This window comes from Ammodytes marinus (assembly GCF_949987685.1).
Source record: "Ammodytes marinus genome assembly, chromosome: 6".
NCBI classification, from domain to species: Eukaryota; Metazoa; Chordata; class Actinopteri; order Uranoscopiformes; family Ammodytidae; genus Ammodytes; species Ammodytes marinus.
Window position 1 is genome coordinate 24,655,561 of NC_137235.1, and position 21,783 is coordinate 24,677,343.

General features: G+C 41.1%; 1 protein-coding gene across 1 annotated transcript; it reads left to right on the forward strand.

Annotated features, from left to right (window-relative positions):
• Positions 1–1,813: 1,813 nt before the first annotated feature.
• chrnb5a (cholinergic receptor, nicotinic, beta 5a) lies at positions 1,814–15,386 on the forward strand (the record flags this gene model as incomplete). Its single annotated transcript, XM_080029598.1, has 7 exons — positions 1,814–1,859; positions 6,294–6,439; positions 9,680–9,724; positions 9,843–9,952; positions 10,405–10,931; positions 13,119–13,618; positions 15,237–15,386. The coding sequence occupies 7 exons, from the start codon at positions 1,814–1,816 to the stop codon at positions 15,384–15,386; spliced, it is 1,524 nt and encodes a 507-aa protein (XP_079885724.1).
• Between the last annotated feature and the right edge of the window lie 6,397 nt (positions 15,387–21,783).

Genomic DNA, 21,783 nt, shown 5'->3' on the forward strand with positions numbered 1-21,783 from the left:
AAGTGGTTCTTAGTAAGAAGCTTGTACACAGCTCATTTTGGCAAACCCATTGGTAAACTCTGTATTATTGGATACCATTTGACTAGAATAGAGTCCATTTGTAACTGGAGTCAGTCATTGTCTTCATACATTGTTGATGTAGAGTCAATACAGTGGGGCTGTTAGGAGTACAATCTCCAACAAATAGGCCCACACATTATTCTGGCCTGTCAAATCATCAGGTAAAATACCCTGTATGAAATGATATGGTTCCAAAGGTAAGCATATTCCTAATATTTTTTAATCTCTTCTTTGATTTCTTGCCAGTATTGGTAATCCCCATCAGTGCTTAGCACATTTTGCTGACTACACTGAAAAAACAGCCTTAGGCCTACATCTTCCCATTTGTTTTTAAATCACATTTTGTATTCTCTGCTCCCTTTAAAGAAAAAAAAAATCCATTCCCAGTGCCCTTTTCACAAAGCAGTTGAAATAAATCCTCATAACGCCCTTACCCTCATTGTGTCAATATCTGGTCACAACTGGCACTCTACCGGCGTCTGCTATATTTCGAAACTGATTCCAGTGATCATAATGCTTATCTTCATATTAAACACACTTCGAGTGAACTTGGGTCCAACCAAACGCTTATAAAGAAGTCACGCTTCTTATAATGTCTGCTCATTTGCCAAAGCGAACTGATGATATCATATTTTAGTAGTCTACAAACTCCCAGAGTTGCGTTGTCTTCGAGTTTGGGTCGCATTTAGTGACACGTTGAAGTAGGTTATCAAAGCGCCACTGGCACAACACGGGCCATCTAAGGCAGGTGATCATCAGTGCGAGAGACTTGACGAGTGTTTTTTTCCCCCTCGCTCTGGTCCGGATCTCAAAGAGTACGCACACACACACACACACACACACACACACACACACACACACACACACACACACACACACACACACACACACACACACACACACACACACACACACACACACACACACACACACACACACACACACACCACCCCCCACCCCCTACACAGAAGCACACACACACACACACACACACCGACCCGACCCACAGACACACACCTACTGCTTCACCTTAGGGCAACACGGGCCTCTTTTTGGACTTTAACGCCTGGGAAACGTATCCCGAGGATCCGATGTAAGCCTACAACACGCGTCTTATTTGTGCGCCCGGCACTTTTTTTCAGCAGCTGCTCCGATTTCTTCCCTACGCACTAGAACGTGTCTGCGCTTCATCGGATGATAGCGAACTTAACTGTGGGCGGTTTTATTCATTCACCGAATAAGGAGATAAGTGAGGATTGTGTTTTCGGGCACATCAACAACAACAACCTCGCATTCGTTTTAGCGGTTGGATTGGGATGGAGATCGGTTTAAATGTCACCGTGGCTCTTTGGTTGTGGCTGAGGCGGCGGGCAGACCAAATATTTTTCAAATAGCCTATAATAATAATTTGAAAAAAAAAGACCAACATGCTGTTTACCCAACACTCGTTTTCTACAAATATCCGGTTGATAACAGTGGCCAAAGTTTCTTCTTGCGTCCATGTTTTTGCGCCGCTCAATATTCCGGCAGCAGAGGAGCGAGCGGAGCAGGTGTGTAGCAGCGAGCGCAGAGAAGAGGAGGGAGATGTAACAACAGAGGGAGGCTTACTGTATCGCGGCGGGATATAAACACAGCAGTGCACGGCCAGGGCGCTCCTTTCTTTCTACCTTCCTTCCATTCTTTCTTTTTTTAAATCTGGAGGACAATAGGAAAAAGTAGAGCAAGTTTGCCCACAGAGGGAAGCAGAGAGGACATGACTGCCAGCACGGTTCTCCTGCTCTCCATCCTCTCTCTCACAAGTAAGTTCTTTTTCGCATTCTTGACATTTCACAAAGTAGTATCTCTGAGTGCAGGCGACGCGACACGCTACATACTGTTCAGATCGAAACGTTTCGTCAAGATTCGAAAGTCAAGAGCCTTTTACGCTTTGATGCATTGTGACGCTGTCCATGGTGCTGAAATACACACACACACACACACACACACACACACACACACACACACACACACACACACACACACACACACACACAACTTTGCCATCGCGCAGAAATCTTTTAAGAATATCAGTGAACGAGTGTCACTCAGCAGAAGAGATAACTTGCCTCAAGATGAATTTAGTGACCTGTAGATAATCTGGTATATGTTATTCTTTATGGGAGAAACCTTAAAGCCGACTCGAGCTGAACGAACTGCTTCTTCTTCTTGGCATTGCATATGTCCGTATGCATTAGTCGTTCACTTACGTAATAACGCCATCTGCTGAGGCACATGTGACTGGAAATAAACAAGTTGGAGTTCAGCCTTTCAGGACTTGTTATGTTCTTCTATATCATTATATGTGTGTGCGTATCCTCTTGCTCATTGTCACTGTAAATGAGGGCAACATGCCTCAGTGTCTCTGGAGTTGATGTAAAGGTCATTGCATTGAATTGAATATTGTGTAATAAGCAGGAGGATGCATGGAATGGAAATTAGTCACAACACAATTAACTAAACATATCCATAAGTTCATGATTGCTATCCCTTAGCTCAGCTGTCTTTACACTGGAGGTCATCAGTATATAGCCAGGGCCCGGGGGTCAGGACTTTCAAAACACTGAAGGCACGAGATGAAGGATCTCCAAGGGGGAAAACAACTGATCTTAGCAATGTTGGAGGACAGTTGGCAAAAAAGGCTGACTCTAGTCTTTTTTTTTTCACATTTAATTATTCATTCGGCCGTTTTTTTTTTAATGGTTGAATGCTTTTCAAACTCTTCTCCACATGCCACGGATATCACTGCTTCAAATCACACTTATTTTTCTCTCAACAGAACAAAAGCCAAATTGTAAATTCTGAAATATCTTAAGTGCAAACGGAGGTCACAAACAGCTTTGAAGGAACCATCACCATGTTGTATGTTGTGTGTTCCTGTAGAGTGTAAATAACTCCCCGGTCGACTTTGAATCTGTAAATAGCATTTTTGACATAAACAGCCTCGGGTTTAGTTCACATTGCCTAGAGGAGCATTGTCTAATTGACCCGACACAGCCCGTCTTATATACAGTATGTGTGTATTCTGATTTACGTTATACCCCCGTGTCCCAAACATACACATGATGTAAGGCTCTGTTATGTCTTAACTAAACTCTTTGCAACAACTTCATCAGTCAGCCTCAGGGTTTTATATGTAGTGCCCATACTCTTAAAAATACTTGGACGTAAAAGCAGATGGGCCCTATGAATAATTTACACAGGGTTATTTTATACCTGCTACTGCCAAGACAGCACCGTCTTCTGTCTTTGGGGCAGAACACTTGAATGTGTCTTTCGCTGTCCACAAAGAAAAGCCACACTAACGTGACCTTGATTTAGGTTTTCTTCTATGGGCCGTCGAATTTTAGCATCTTTTCCCCATGGTGCTGTATTAGTTTATAGGCTAAAGGCTTTAGCATTAGACTTATCTTTCAACAGGGCTTTAAAAATAAAAGAACAAGACAATACATCTGAGACAATAATGTATATATCTGCCCTACAAAGATAAATGGACTCTGACAATGATCAGGTATGACAGGCACTATACTGTACCATCCATCAAGGAAAAGATACTCTGGAATTTAGGTCTAAATTATTGAAATGATGTAATACACCATGGAGGCATATAGCACTTCTCTGTGTCTCTCAGCATGTTGTTGTGAGTGTTTGCTTTTCCCCGGAGGCCTGGAGACTTGGCCTGGGCTTCGTACTATGGCAAAGATGTTCAGCACTAGTCCTCAGCCACTGCATCAGTGTTTCAACTGAAGCACACACAGTTCCAGGATAATAAAGAGTCATCTTACCCTCCCATGTTGCATTTGGACATCAATAATACAGCCCACAAGTTACAATGGTTGTGTTCCAATCCCCATACTTCCCTGCTATTTGGAATGACAGAAATATATTCAGGATGTCTCAATACATTTGGTCAGATGCAGTATGTCTAAAAATACCCAGTTGCCCAGGGGGGGGGGGCCTTATGGTGTAGCGGTTGGAGCCCCCCGCACCCTAATGAGGCTCAGTCCTCGTCACAGCAGACCCGGGTTCGAATCCAGGTCCATTGGACTTACACGATAATAGTGGTGGTGACCTCTCACTTAGAGGGGAACTCCACCCATTTACACAAGTCTGTTTGCTGGTGTTGGGCTTCGGTAACTGCATTTGTAGAAACAAAGTTATCTAACTTTTTTTTTTGCCCAAGAGGGAGCTTTGTGAAGTCTGATGTGTTGCTTTGCAGTAAGTCATGTCATGCAAGTCAGCATCAGTTGTTGCTGAAGACAAGTTTGAAAATGTAAACAAATCGGGGGGTGTAGAGTGGGGCCAGTACTAGTTTAACACATCGCAAACCATACTACAGATGTTTGAGTTGCATTGTGGGTAATACGGGCACAGAAAATTAATGTGGTTCAGCTGCATACATTTTGATACTTTTTAGAAAATGTGTTAAAAAAGTGTCATTAGAGTGCCATGCCAAATATTTGAAGTACACTTGGCTGTAAACTGGAATAACTCATGAATAAACACATAAAAAAGTATTCTATACTATACAGTACATCTCAATAAAGTTGGTTTTCTGGGACTAATTGCCAGGTAACCAGCATAGATTCTAGAAGTTAGTGGTCTTGGCCAAGTATCAGTTAAATTATGCCTCATAAAAATGCTAATTTTATGGGGGATATATGGGGGATTCATGCCCTGCTTGCCATTGTTTCCAGTCTTTCTGCTAAACTAAGCCATCTGGCTTTTGGCTCCTGCTTCTTACTTAACAGAGCGGAGAGTGGCATTATTCCTCTCAGCAATAAAGCAAATACGCAGGTTTCTTGTGAGTCCTGCCTCCCTACAGTAACAATCTAACTGTGCCCTGTAATAATTAATTGGCACTTCAAAATAAAAAATACCATTTGATTTCTAAATCTCTAAGATTTTTATCCCATTATACCCTAAGCCTTTGTCTTACATATTTCCTTTGTTTAGGTACTAATATATAAAACACTCTATACTAACTATATAATTAGACTTAGTAACTGCAGGCTGTAATCTAAAACACTGCCACTAATGTTCACACACAACATATAGGCCACACTTCTGCATGAAGGGCACTTCAGATAAAATGTAAATGGGATTAAGGCCTTGAACTATATGGATAACCCTCAATTTAACATATTTCTCCTGCAGAAAATACACTATTCAGGTTTTTCCTCAATGTTCAACTGCTTTATATTCTGAAAAGCTGTAGTTCCATTAGCTTCTCATAGATCCACTTGCCAATCTGGCTTAGACATAGCTGGAATCATTGGCGTTTGCTGTGACATGACGACACAACAGGGGGGCCTTTGACATAAAGAGGGACGCCCATGCTCACTCAGCCTTCCCAGCACGCAATGGTACAATGACAGCAAATTCATGCGGCACAGAGGGGGAGAAGCGTTGCAGATATTAAACGCTCTCCGCGCTGTTGTCACTCGGTTTGACAATGTGGACATAATGGCTGTGGATGCCAGGAGACCCGGGTCAAAAAGCATTCTGCCTCTGACTAATTCATACGATCGCTTTTACATAACCAATAATTTAGGGCTGAGGAGACACAAAGCTTCAGGGATCCTCTCACAGGGATGGATGGATGCATGGCTGGATATTTGTTTGTTCTCTTGCTCCAAAACCCAGCAGTAATGCACACACACACACACGCGCGCACACACACACACACACACACACACACACACACACACACACACACACACACACACACACACACACACACACACACACACACACACACACACACACACACACACACACACACACACACACACACACACACACACACACACACACACACGCACACACACACACTAGGGAACATGTGATTTAGCCTGGTTGCCCTTTGGTTAATTTACTTCATTTACAGCCAACTTGTTTATTGTTCATCATTCATGAGGACACTGACGTGAAGGCTTGCTGGCTTTGATAGATAGAGAGGATATCATGCATGGAACTGAAACACACGTTAGATGCTGACATTATATTTGATGTCACGATGAAAAGGGACACGCAATTCTCCCACGAACAGGGTTTATATCGTTTGCCAATAGGAAATACTTTGTTATTTTCAGAGCAGCACGGTTGCAATCAACTATATTGTTAATGTAGAAAACAATAACTAAGGAATTGATGATTCAAAGTGCTATGTGTTCTCTGTGTTGTGAATGATGCAGGCAGCAGGGCAGAGAATGCAGAGGAGCGGCTGGTGAACTACCTGTTGGGTCCTGAGCGCTACAACAAACTGATCAGACCGGCTGTCAATAAGAGCCAGCAGGTCACCATCTCCATACAGGTGTCTCTGTCTCAGCTCATCAGTGTAGTGAGTACATTTATATTACAAAAAACACACATTTGCACGCACGCACAAATGCAGATTATCACAGAATGTTCATTCTTCTCACATTGTTATTCAACAACAAAGACATCCTGACTCTTTCATAAACAATCGTTATTGCATTTTGTATAACAGTTTTATACTAACAAACATTTACACACTTCCATTCCCCCGCAACTATTACCTTAACCCAGTGCTTCTCAAATGGTGGGGCGCGCCCCCCTGGGGGGCGCCGTGAGTTGTCAGGGGGGGCGCGGACTGCCTTGATCAAGGCAATTTTATTTTTAATTTTTTTAGGTGCTAGCAAGCCCGATGTGTGCTTGTGTATGGTCATATCCGCGCGAAAGGTTGCGATTTGCAGTAAATAAATGTCCACATGTGTATCCAAGTGTCTCTGTAGGCTATTCAAAACGAAATCAAGCAAGTAGACTAATAATAACATTAATGAATTATAGGTTATCGCATCACAGAAGGCCTATTGGCCTATAATAATAAAAAACACCACCTTAACTATGTTTACAGTTTAAAAATGTTTTGAATGAAATGCAAACCTCACGAAAACATTTCGGTCCCCTAGGGGGGGCATGACAGAAAATAATTGAGAACCACTGCCTTAACCAATCCTTGGACAGATGATATTAATAATAATAAAAACAAGAATAGAATTAATACAAGAATGCTCATTAAATAATGACTTTTTTTCTTTGTGACATCCATACTCTGACACAATATTGATAGGTGCATAACCAAAACCCTTTTTGATGTGTTTTCATAAATCATATGTTTTGCTGAAAAATTCTAAACAAAGTCGATTCAGTATTAATATCACTGCAGCCTGGTCACAATGAATTCATTGCACCTCTGCTTCTTTATGCTAGATGTGTCTTGTCACCTAGACCTGACAACTTGAATTCATATCTTCTTAGGCTTCCGGCAATTCTTGTGCGTTGTCCTTTTTGAATGTCTTTTCAGATATTGAGGCTTTTTAAAAAAAATGAAGGCTGCCTGCTTTGCACTTTACTGTGAAAGAAGAATCACAACCTCTAACATGTATTCTACATTTTATTCCTAAACATGCAGTGTCATGGTCATCGATTAGCGCTATTGATATTAATATACTTCTCTATAACTAAAGGGGGTGAAACTGTTCAGTGTTTTGTTACTTTCTTCAGTACAGTGACTGGGCCCTGCCCACCTTAAATGCAACTTAGATAAAACAGCTGCATAAATATTATAACAGCACTGAATAAATAAGCGCACTTAAGAAATATGACATCATTATATGGGCTATAATAAAAGCGTTCTGATAATGCATCGTACTGCCGGTGTGGGGAAAGGAGGGGGGGGGGGGGCAGGTGTGGACCCAGGGGTGTCTGACAGTTATACCGAAGGGATAACCACTAAATCACAATTGCGATGGATGCGGAAGGGGTGAAAAAAAACCCAAAAAACTGTCAAGGGCCACCACAGGCTACCAATAAGAAATAAAGCACTTAAAGGAAAAACTGAACCACTGCTGCAGCTGGAATACACACAACTTACTAATATGTGTTTGTAGAAACCCTGACACTAGAGAAACCACAGAAAGAACCTCTCACTAGCTCTGAAGGTGAGACAATGAGCAGCACAGAGCACTGGGGGCCTCAGGGCATATATAGACTCCCCACACCTGGCCTCAATCAATGCCAATCAGTGACAATGTCACCTGATAGCAGTGAGTTGATGAAGTGTCACTAACCACTCTCACGGAGCCGAAAGATTCCCTGCCCTCACTGCCGGAGTCTTAAGTGCAGGCTAGGTGAACAGCTTAGAAACAATCGTCTGAATCTGTCTGTCTGTCTCTTTGAATGTAACATTGGGACAGATAGGTGACCGTCCAGCATGAGCACCACCTCACACCCAATGCATGCTGGGACGGACTGCACACTGATACAGTATATATAGTATGTCTTTTTTTAAGTGATCCATCTCTGGATTTTTATGTTTTTGGAATATTGTATGAAGATGAATAAATGTTATGTACCATAAACTCATAAACTAACATGCTTAAATTCAGCTACATCATTGAGCTGGCAAGATCTACACAAGATCTTATATGATGGTGGAATTTTTTATACAACATCATAACATTTTTGTCCCGAAGTTTTCACCTCATGGAATGGGCTTCTAAACACTAAAGTGCTTTCCAACTCCAATGCCTCCACACATAAGTCTCATTCTCTTTATTTAATGTTTTAGAACACTTTGGTTCAACAGTCAGAAAGACAACAGTTTGAAGACATTTCTAACCATTAACAGTTAGCTCTTCGTTAGCCACGGTGGCTGCACACAGCACTCCAGAAGGGTTCAAACACAGTCCAAATGCAGAACTAAACCAAGTAATTCCTAAGTCTATAGGCTTACCAATGGTGACCCGTTCAAGTGCTTGGAGGGCATATTCCCACTCCTCCGTATTAAGCTAGCCAACTTCCCCCAATGTCTGGTCCCTGTGCCAAGCTAGCAGGTGTAGCTACCATACTGAATACACAAATGAAAGTGATATCCACACTTCCATACAAACCCTTGTAAATAAAAAACAAGCATAATCAAACATGTCAAATAAACTCAGTGTCACTAGGGTTAGTAGGAGTGTTAAAATGACTGATCCTAGTTCGTTAAAATTAATTAATGTGAGAAGTGGATAAATAATGCATTACTTCCCAACACTGGAGACTGGGGCTGACTGACATATTCCTCATGTTCCTGTAAGCACAAGACAGCTTTTACTGCAGTCACATCAAACTTCACCTCCCATTCATTTAAAAGATAAGATGCTTTAGTTTAGTTTATGTGGCATTAAAGTTATGTTCGACATCTGAATTTATTCTAAATAGTGCAACAACATATAATTAATTAACTTTTGCCTGAAGATATTTACTCAAGGTGGACATTCCTGCTCAATAAAATGCAGAACAGCTCTGCAGTATATATAGCATGTAGCAAATATATCGTCCATACTTCAGCCCTATGCAACCCTTGTTGTGACATTTGCGAAGGTGTTGAAATGTTTGTCATAGTGTCCATTCCCTAAGGCAGAGCTTTGGTATTTGGGTTTGACCTTCAGTTTGCTTGCTAAAACCACTGCCAGCAGACAGCATTATATTCATTCAACCATTCCTATTGTAAAGTGAAACCTTATCGAAATGATGCTCATTGTATGACAACTTTGCTATTGCTTTCTCGCAGAATGAGAGAGAACAGATAATGACGACCAACTTGTGGCTGTTTCAGGTATAAAATACAATCTTTCTAACTGCCTATAGTGCACACACAGTGTTTGATATAAAGCCTGTGAACAATATGTGTGATTGTTTGCCAGTAAAAGAGCTCATAAACGCTCTCTCTGCAGGAGTGGAATGACTACAGGCTGAGATGGGACCCGGAGAAGTACGAGGGCATCAAGAAACTACGAATACCATCCAAACACATCTGGCTTCCGGATATAGTGCTGTACAACAAGTATGTGCATGTCTTCCCACTAAACAGAAGAACAATTAGTCAGTATTTAATTAAGCTGATCTGGTGCAGTGATGTTTTTCTACAGTGTATGTGTGTTGAGTGTGTGGTGGCCTCATATTAATGGTTTACAGTATGGTATTGATGGAGTTACAGTATATTATTCAACAGAGAAAAACAGATTTTCTAATATCACAGTTAAGTCATTACCAGCAAGAAAATCTGCTAAAATAAGCATGTTTTTCCAAAGGGGATTAAATGGGGCATTCTCTCTTTTCGAAGACGATTTCTTTTTTTGTGGAGAGAAGAGGATTAGTAAGAGGGAGTATTTGTGTTTGTCTGAGAACTATATCATCAGGCGAAAGCAGCACGGTCAACAGTGATCTGACAGCTGACACTTCCCAACATGTCTTATTGTATACTCTGAATCCATATACTTTCTCTAACTCTCACAGTGCTGACGGCGTGTACGAGGTGTCCTTCTATTGCAACGCGGTGGTCTCCAACACGGGAGACATCTTCTGGCTCCCGCCGGCCATATACAAGTCGGCCTGCGCCATCGAGGTGCAGCACTTCCCCTTCGACCAGCAGAACTGCACGCTCAAGTTCCGCTCCTGGACCTACGACCACACAGAACTGGACCTGATGCTCACCAGCGACTTCGCCAGCCGCGACGACTTCACGCCCAGCGGAGAGTGGGACATTGTCTCGCTCCCGGCGCGCAAAAACATTGACCCCAACGACATCACCTACCTGGATATCACTTATGATTTTGTGATCCAGAGGAAGCCGCTGTTTTACACCATTAACCTGATCATCCCATGTGTGCTGATCACCTCACTAGCTATCCTGGTGTTCTACCTGCCGTCAGATTGCGGGGAGAAGATGACGCTGTGTATCTCAGTGCTGCTGGCACTCACTGTGTTTCTGCTGCTGATCTCAAAGATAGTGCCACCTACCTCTCTCGCTGTGCCACTCATAGGTCAGTCGCAGTCACGCGTGTCTACATGCAACTGTGTAGACACATGTGATTGAGTTAGCAATTCAATAAATTGGAACCCCCCCCCCAAAAAAAAAAAAAACATAACAAAAAACAAATCTAAAACATGCCAGGTTCTCTGCTTATTTCTTTAAAATGGTCAAAAAACGCAAAATAACACTTTACAATAAGGGTACTTTAATTAACAGTTAGTTAAGGCTTAGTTACTGCTATAAAGGGTTAGTAAATGTATACTTAATGCATATACACCATTTCCCAAGCATTAATGCTTAGATACCTAATGCTTAGTTAAGCATTAACTAAGCATAGCTGCTTAGTTAACTAACTGTTCATGCTTTAAGTGGTTAGTTTATTCTTAGCTAATGCTTATTTAGCATTAATTAAGCCTTAACTAACTGTTGAGTAATGTAACTATATTGAAAAGTGTAACCAATGTTTTTTTATGGAAGTCACAGTTTAATATGTTCTCAAATAGAAAACAAAGTAAATAAACATATCCTTCAGTCAAATGTTGCTTAACTGAATTAAGAAAAATTGAAAGCATTAAGATTAGGTAGGATTAGGTTTTTTTTAAGCTTCATACTTACAGCATCAAGTTTCCAAATGGTGCCAAGGGCCATTATTCACTGTACAAGTAACGAGAATTAGGCCTTTATTAGAAAAGGGAGTTAATATTCCTATTATCTCTGATTTGTTTATTTCATTTTAAATCACACAGTTCCCAATTTTCTGATTGGTTCCCATTTCGATTTGCGAATCCATCAGTACAACAACAGTAATTGTAATGTAATCGTCACTACTTATCTGCTCTGAGTTTCTCTTTTTCACAGAAATACTGTTTTCACTCACTAATTTAGTGGCTCGTGATGAGAAATAACACTTCCTGCAGTGTTTCACATTTAAAAAAAAAAACTTACATTCCCTCTTTTCCAGGATTTTAATGTGAAACATGCAGGAAGAGCTGACTTTAATTAAAAAAAGAAAATTAACTAGCAAACAAGTATAAGCCATTGGAATGAGTAAACGAAAACAGTATTGAAATTGGAACGTCAGAGCAGCATGTTGGCGAGTAGGAGATTATTCTGTTGTTGCACTGATTGAATGAATAATGTGGCAATGAACCCCCTAAAGAAAGTGAACTTTTATTAGAGGCACCCCCCCCCCCCCCCAATGTAATATGATGGCAAAGAATGAGAAAGTCTCATCCTTAGTCATCATTCAGCAGGAGAAATACAGGGGAAGAAGTTACATTCTTTTTCCAAAGGTTGCTGACAGTGCTGATGACACAGAGCGCCAGAATGTAATTGACCACTGTACAGTCCCATATCATATGAATGTATGTGCCTGGAGACACAATGGGCAGTTAGGGGAGTGTTTTGGGGAAAACTTGTTGAGTTTCGCCGGGGTGAAATGTGTTCTCATGACACAAGGATGGTATATATTTTGATGGTTAGTGTTTCTCAAAGCAAGTTGAATGTTTGACCACACCCTGGACCACTTCATATTGAGAAGACCCAAGTCATTTTTCCAACTTCTACAACCTGCCAATTGTTGTGCTCTGGACTGAGTAATTAGAGAGTAGAGTTTGGATACAAGATTAAATTGAGTGACTGTGTATTGGGTGACTGTCCATATTAGAGCCCCAGACCAGCAAACTTCTAAGGCACTGAGAGCAGCATTACCTTGTAAATTAACGAAAAAAGGTATTGCCAGAAAGAATACAAGTTTTGTTTAATTCCTACAAATGCTTGGAGTCTTTTGCCTTGTGTAATGTCTGATAGTCTGACCAGCTGGGGAAGATATGGGCTTACCTGACCCTCCATTGTGACTGAGTAGTTATTGAACAAAGTAACATGCAAATTATATATATGAGAGACCGTCATTTGACCTATGGATAGTCAAACCAGCAGTGGATGAGCATTGACGAAACCAAACTCAACCAAACCGATTTCTTTGAGGGATATTGGAGATGTAAACAACATCTTCTAGGCGACGTGGTTTGACACAAGCTACTTCTATAGAGCGCCAGGAAGGAATTTATCACATCGGAGCAAAGCCATGTTCTCCATGCTAGCATCGTAAAAAGACCAGAAGTAAAAATGTCAAGTTTGATTCATTTGTTTGATGATGGCATTATCGTCTTTTCTCTCCAAAAACTCTCTATCCAAGGTAAATACTTGATGTTCACCATGTCGCTGGTGACTTTCTCCACTGTGTGCACCGTCTGCGTCCTCAACGTGCACCACCGCTCCCCCTCCACCCACCACATGCCCGACTGGGTCAAACGCCTCTTCCTGGTCAGCCTGCCAACCTTCCTCTTCATGAGACGTCCAGGGTCTTCCAATGGCCGCGATAAACTCCGCCGAAAGTATCCCAACCGCAGTAGCACCTCCGCCACCGGCAATAGCAAAACCACGAGCGGCAAAGAGAAGAAGCAATGCTCCAACATCAGACTGGGCGGTATCCGAACAGACGCAGACTCTTTCTACGTGAACGAGGACGTGGCGCCAAACTTCTGCTGGAAGGTGGGCGACCTCCCGGACGGGGGCGGCGGGTTCACGGACAACCGGAGGCGTGTGGCTACTCAGTGGGATGCAGACCTGGAGGAGGCGGTGGACGGAGTGAAATACATCTCTGAACACATGAAGACAGAAGATGATGATGAAGGGGTGAGGAGATTAAGCCGGTGTTATGGAAAAAAAAAACAAGATAAGTAATGACGGACAGGAAGAGATAGGATAAAGGGATGAAAGAACAGGAGGGCAGAACACATATTTGAGACAGAACGAGGGAAGGTAAGACCTATACAAGCAGATTACTCAGATTGGTGATGATGACAAAGATTCAAAAGGGAGAAATGAGGAGATTTGCACAAGGAATAAAGAGGTTATCAGGGCCAGATCAGAAATGGAACATGCCATGTCTTAAATTGTTTCAATTTTTGCTTTTGTCCTCCTGTGACGTTGTTCCAACCCATCACTCATATGTTTTTCTGAAAAGATCAGATATCCTCAGGAGACCTTGCAATTTCTCAACACAAACAAACTGAACTCAAAACTAACCCTTACCTATAGATTTGCAGCCTTCGGCTCTCCAAACGTACACAAAACTTCCACACTTAATAAATATTACAAACTTTTTATGCTGATGTAATTGCTCGTGGCAAATGTTTCATCAAGCTGCCACTCAAGCTCTCGGCGCTCCTGGCTGAAATGCAGGGAAAACATTACCGTGAAATACACTGGGTTTCCTTGAAGATTTATTGCCACAAACAGCAGTAGAAAATCAAACTCTGCTTAATACACTTTCTGAAAAGAGTCCAATTGACAGTTAATTAAGACTCACTCCATTTAGTCTCACTACACTTCCGTGAGTTGTTTAAACACCCTGGAAAAAATCAGATTTGACTGTCTCCAGCTTTTATTAATACAGAAACAAAATAATAAATCAGGGTGATATTAATTTGATATCTACATACATGATGCAGGCTATTGCTAAAATACTGTGGTTGAAGCTAAATGTCTCAGGCAACAAGTCACCATCCTCACTATTAACAAGGTAGCAGCATTGTTCTTGAACTGCAGTTGGCCTATACGTAGTAAAACATGTAAGATCGTTAATATCATTGGCGATTCAGCATACTGCTGTTTTTTTTATTTTCAATTTTAGGATGAAGTGCTTACATTACGCAAGGCTCTCTCAGGAAATGTTGGCGTTTGCAGTGTACTCTTTCAGGACACTGCTTCTAACATAAGGCCACTCCAAATTTTACAAACTGGGGAATACTACATAGGCTATACATAAAGCACATTAAGGCCAGGGGAAGATTAAAAGGGTTGATGCAAACGGGGGCAAAAAAACATAGTAATTTAGTTTTTTGAGAATATGAACTGCTGGACGTCTTCTATTGTTCCTGTATGTTTACTATGTTGCATTCTTCCTCTTCGTTACAATTAATTGGAGGGCTACACGGTGTTGCACTGCTATGATGTCACAATACTTGTGTAGCTGCCGCAGCTATTTCTGTTCCTTAGATACCAGTCCTACCAAGTAAAGATACTGACAGCAATGGAAACGCAAGCCAGATCTAGTCTTAATGTTCAGTACAAAACCGCACCGTAAACCACATAAGGCTTTAGAGACCCCTTACCAAGCTCATGTTCTTCTGACCCAAAGAGTTAAAACATTATGCTATACCAGATGATCTGCTCACCCGTGTCCATTATAGTCATTGTAAGACCCGGCTTAACGACCTTTAATATCCTAAACTTGGTGGTTTGGTTCCAGATCATAGAAGACTGGAAGTACGTAGCCATGGTGATAGACCGCCTGTTCCTGTGGATCTTCATCCTGGTGTGTGTGGTGGGAACTCTGGGGCTCTTCATGCAGCCGCTGTTCCAAAGCTACAACACACCAACCGCTGACGACACAGAGTGAGTCACATACACACACTGAAACACACATCAAAATGACTTACTTAACTAGTTACTTAGCTTGGCAAAGACTCTGTCATTTGAATGTCACTTCCAATAATCTGCTGACAAAAAACCCCAGCTAAATGTCATTATCATGTAGACCTATTTTTATGCACCAATTAATTAGTATTTACTTACATCTGGGCCCAAGGCTACACAGGAAGCTATAGCCGCTTCATATTAAAAGTCACGCTGAATGGAACACTTTAATTGTGAAGAAAGTGTTATCTTTTTAAACTGGATGAGAACGTAGCGTGTTTTCAACTTTGACTATTGTCAGATTTTTAATGAGATGATTGGGATAAGTGGACTCTTGCTTGTTATACGGTGAAGTAGAGTCATAAAATAGCTTGCCATGTATGACAATGCCTGTTAATGGCATCCCAAGTCTGATGGGGAAAAAAATAGATAATTATTTCACAATACAGTATGTCTTCATTTCTATTAACTATTTTGTGTTGTTTTCTTTTCATAGGTATGGAGATTTCTAGGATTTCTGTGACATTAGAATAGACATTAGAACTCATAGAAAGTATAACGAGGTGGCACCAGGGTTGGCTCTGATCTGCTACATGACCAGCCTAATCTATGCAGCCAGCTACGTTGATTGTCTGGGCCTTAAGTGAAGACAGAATAATACTGGAACATGTTTCTTTTACTGCATGGCTTCTATTTTCAACGGACTATGCCTCAATCCAAGCGCCGCCATCACCCCAGGCATGGCAATCTTGATATACTCTCGACAAGATGACACTGTCTTGGAGCCAAGATAGTGCTCGCGCACACTTTCTTTTGACACAACCTACAAGACAATTGCAGTCTACTTTCCCCAGCCTTAAACTTTCCCAATGTTTGTTGACTTTGTTTATTCTTTGGACTGGCTGTAGTGCTTATGTAAGAGTTGGAGCTCTTTACAGACCAGAGGGCAATGGGGGCACAATGGTTCAGTACACATTTCAGCTCCTATAGGACTATGCGGTCTGCTCTCTCTCCGAAGCATTGTTGATGTTGCATTATAAAACATTACACCAATTGTTCATGTTGGAGCATTCCAATGGCCCATTATTTCTCCCCTCTCTACACAAACCAAGCTTAATTGTAGCAAAGCGAGGATGCGTTGTCCTATCCACTTTTTGTCCTCATAACATATTAATGCATCATGTCTCTTGCTCTGTCCTGCTCTTGTTCTGCTTCAGAGCTTTGCTCCTCATCCTCCTCCCAAGTGTTGTTGTAATCATTAATGCATTGTCTTATTTTGAGGAATGTGTATGCCCCCCCCTGCTTTCCCTTTCGGTCTTTCCCTCACTTGCCTACTCTTTAATTGAATTGACTTTTGTGTACCATGTCACACCACAGTTGTAGCAGAACCAGGTTAAATACAGTATTAACAACAACAACAACAACAATACACTGACTGTATTATGAAACATGTTGAATAAAAAGCTGTGAATTTTATGTTTGCCCAGTGCTTTTCCCTTGGTCCACATTTTTCTAAGAGTCTTGTCTGAGATTTATTTACATACCAGTGGTTTTGCAAATTCAGTCCAGTAAATCATTACATTTACAACATAGCCCACATTACTGACAACCCTTTCCCAATTGATGCAAGTGGTGCTGTCCGATTAAAATGCATGTCTCTGGCCTTCCAGAAACCCATTGTTTATTGTTCATTTGAGTCCAATATCAAAGAGACCCCAAAGCTTACTGAACATAGCTTATGCATCATGACTAACTGAGTTTTACAATTGTAATAGTGTAGAATTCTCAGAGTGACCTATGAATCCTATTCCTGGTTGTTCATTCACATGCTAATGTAAAGATCTGATGATAGCGCGTCCTCCCACATAGCGTTGCATTCATAAGCTATGATGTTGGTAACAGGAAGTAGGAATATTTAATGAATACAAATGAATGCTAGACAAACTCTTAAATATGACCATTAGTTGCACTAAATGGCAACAATACTTTCCTGACTTTAGACTGGATAACAGCGTCAGCATTTTAAGGTTAAATTGCTCCGTGTGGGACTTTGTATTGCATCATTGGGTTGGAAGACGCTTTCGAAAAAAAAAAAAAAATGTCAGGCACAGGATAGCAAGATTATGAGCACAGACGTGAAGACAAACAGGCTTCTGCATAACAACTGTGGCATTACAAAGGATAAGCCTGACCGAGGGTATGCCAAGGAAGAAATGGTGCTGAGGAGAGCAGAGGGAGATGTGGATGGCGCAAAGAGGAGCGGACACTATCGCTACATCAACAAATCAACGTTTGGAGGTTGAGCCGTAACTCATGCCACACTATGCAAACCCACAACAGTGTTTTTAGATCAACTACACAGAAGGAATTTAAACAACTGGGCACCATATAAGAAAGCGTGTGTACTGTATGTGGCATCATCCTTTGGAAACAGCTGACTAAAATTCAAGGTAGACAGTAATAACAGGAGTTAAGGTTATGATCATGCATATTAATAGCTATAGTACAGTATGGTTTACTAACAATATTATTAATACCACAAATGACTGTGAGTTAAAGAAGGGTAGTGGCCACTCCTCGACCTATAGTTTTAGTCCACACACATCAAGATTGTAAGTGTGTATTCTTCTTTAATAGAAATTCTAATTTTGGCTTATTTTGTCTATGTTTTTTAAATTGCAACCATATTGCATGAAATTATTGAAACCATAATGAGTTCATCCTACAAACAAGTATTTCATGTCATTTCATATCTTATTCCTCTGCGCCATAAAGCTCCATTGTTGTCTGCAAGCTATTAAAAACACATTGGTGAAACACACTGATGCACTGTGTGACTTATGCCTTTATTAACGTGAGTACGGAACACTGTTTATCTTGGTTCGATCCCACAGACGCTGTCCTGCTGCTGAAAATATTCACCGGTACACCAAATGTGTATCAATCCAGTCCCTTTGAAGTAAAGTGTGCTACAGTCAACTGTGCTTTTATACAACATTACTGGGCTTTTTAAAATAATGAAACTATATTTGTCACTTGTTTTGAGAGATTTACAACTATGTTAAAAACAAGTATGATCAAGGTGGAGTTGGAAAAAGATAGGTGAGGTCAGAGAGAAAAAGAATGCATTTGTTAGTTTTGTTCTTTCTATGTAATTTGTTGGCCATAAAAAAGATGATCCTTTAAGTAGTAAACAATATGGGCAACACTTTAATGAGCAATCATTCATAAATGACCACCAGTAAGAGCAACTTTAAAAATGTAGCTCTTACATCATTATTATTTTAACACTAGTAAACAGAGGCCTCACACTATTTGACACCATACAAAAAAATAAAAATAAATAAAACTAACAATCAAGATTGAATGAAATGGAATGTAAAATTCCTCAACCAAACGAGTGTTGGAAAATGTTAGATGTTTTTGCACAACCTTTTTTTGTCTCATTGGTCATTCCATAGGCTCAGTGAAGGAAAGTGACATACTGTACAACAACTAACTGTGAAAAGTATTCCGTGCCTCATTCTAGAAGTTCTTTAAAATCCTGTCTTACTGTAATACACCTCATGTTATACAATGTAGCTGTCTGTCTTATCACTGAAAGCGAGAAAAGTTTGAACTTGATGGTAAATATAGTTGAACTGCTGGAATAGAACTCATTGAATTGCTGTTGTGCGGCAGAGATGAGTGACATACTGAACAGAGTCAGATGAGAGCTGACAGGACAAGAGAAAAGGAGGTGTTCAATATACTGTTGGAGACGGATGGGGTCGGCAGCAAGTGATACACTTATTTTTATACTTTTCAAACGTTGTTATGATGACAATGTTGTGTCATTTGTGATGTGTTTTATCTGGTTGACCTCAAATACATTTTGAACTCTGCTCAAACTTGTTTTCTTTATGTGTGTCGATCAAACAGCTTCAGTGGAGAGAGCACTCATTTAGTTGTGTGTGTGTGTGTGTGTGTGTGTGTGTGTGTGTGTATGTGACATTTTTGAATATGTGTAAGTGGTGCCCTGGCTGAGAAATACATATTCAAACAATGAATAATGTGACTATTGATTGCCAGGGATATTAGCGATATACAATGAAGCGCTGTGGCAATTTAGAGACTTATTTTGAGTGTACACACCATTAAACACACACACACACACACACACACACACACACACGCACACACACGCACACACACACACACACACACACACACACACACACACACACACACACACACACACACACACACACACACACACACACACACACACACACACACACACACACACACACACACACACACACACACACACACATACTTGAATTGAAACCCTCTTTAGGCTTTCACTCATGGTCAGCGGATCTATCTTAAGTGGAAAAAGGTTGAATCCACATTAATGGTTACATCCTGTTAATGGACTATCTTGTTGTTGTGTCTTTATGTGTTTGTACAAGAAAGCCTTCCTCAGTCTAACCAGGGGAAATGTGCATGACAGCGCTAATGTGCTTTTGTCCCACTGGAGGCCTGTGTGTATATGTGTGTGTGTGTGTGTGTGTGTGTGTGTGTGTGTGTGTGTGTGTGTGTGTGTGTGTGTGTGTGTGTGTGTGTGTGTGTGTGTGTGTGTGTGTGTGCAAGTGTGTGTGTGAGTGTACACGTACTTGCGAGCATACGTGCCAAAATTTGTGAGCTCCATCTGCCCACAAAAAGGTAATATAAGGTGAAAATAACATCACTTACCAACAGCCAGCAGCCTCTGTAGACGGAGCACACCGTTACTTTTTAATGTGCCGCCGCATGAACGGACACACACGGACCATGATAAGATTTAACTGGCCCCGAATCCTTTATCTCAGCAAAAGTGAAGCACTGATTTCTTAAAGTCGGCACGTCAGCGAAAAATACTATGAGCCTCTGCTGTGGTGGACAGCTATCGACAAAACCCCTATATTTACTGTGTCCCCCTCTGGTTTATGTGTGCGCGTGTGTTTGATATTTACCAGGTGTCCCACCCTATCAATATGAGATTGACTGGAGCATAAAGGTGACAGATGTGTTGTTGGTATGTCTAGGGGGTTAGGCAGAGGAGGACAGTGAAGGCCAGCTGTCATACTGTGGCATTAGATCTTGTTCTGTGCATCTTAGCTACAATACATCATGGACACAGCAGTACCAACGGCCTGTGAACGGGAGAGCCCTTGAATTTGAATGTAGTCATTTTACAGATAGATACGACAGAAAGGCTAACACATATGAAATGCCCTACACTTTGAATACGTAGGTCAATCTGCAGTTTGATGAGCATATAATACATGACAAAATGGGAATCTATGATGATGATACAGTACGTGCAGTTAATTAAAGAATACTGTTGCTCGTAGTCGCTTACTGTCATTCTGTGCGTCTGAAAACGGCAAGAGTTTATGAACACTTTTAACTCTCACTCATAAAGAGACACAGGGCTTGTGAGTGCATCCTTTACGATGCACATCATTTTTAATTCATACCTGTAAAATATGGGGTCAGAGTACAACCGTTTAAGACAGTAATTCCCAACCAAGGAGTGCTTGTAACCTTACATCAGGGTGTACTTTTGCTGTTGAAGAAAATACATTACGATGTACTACCAGTCAAAGTGCTCGTCAATGAATCATTTATGTGTCATTTTAATCATTATCAATTATGCATTATTGTGTTACAGTTTTTATGTGATGATGAATCAACGTTTAGTGTGCTACAAGTGTCTCCCGACTTACTACAACAACCAGCTCATTGAAATCAGTGCTTTCATTTCTCCTATATTGTGCGACTGATTTCTGAATGGTGCTTTAGAGAGCAGCACTTTTCCAGTACAGGGCTCTTTTGACTGATCTCTCTATCCATCTTTCCCTAACCCTTACCCATCTGATCTCTGCTGGCCTCCGCTGACCCACAGCAGTGTTCATTTATGTGAACCCGGGTTTGAATGTGTTTTTTGTTCGGACACACACACACACACACACACACACACACACACACACACACACACACACACACACACACACACACACACACACACACACACACACACACACACACACACACACACACACACACACACACACACACACACACACACACACACACACATGTACACACAGTGAGCCCCGACCATTGGTTTAGGTATTGCGGTGTCATCTTATTTTTTTTAAATGGCTCAAGCTCCCAGTCAATAACCAGTGTGCTGTCGTGCAATTTTGTATCTACATCTACATGTTGGAGAAATGATTGTCAATATGACTTGGGGCCTCAGCTAGATATTGGTTGCTTATAATCACTGGAGCCTCAGATAAAGGTATAGGATTTCTGCTAAAAAAGATTTGCTCGTCTGTCAACCTCAAGGT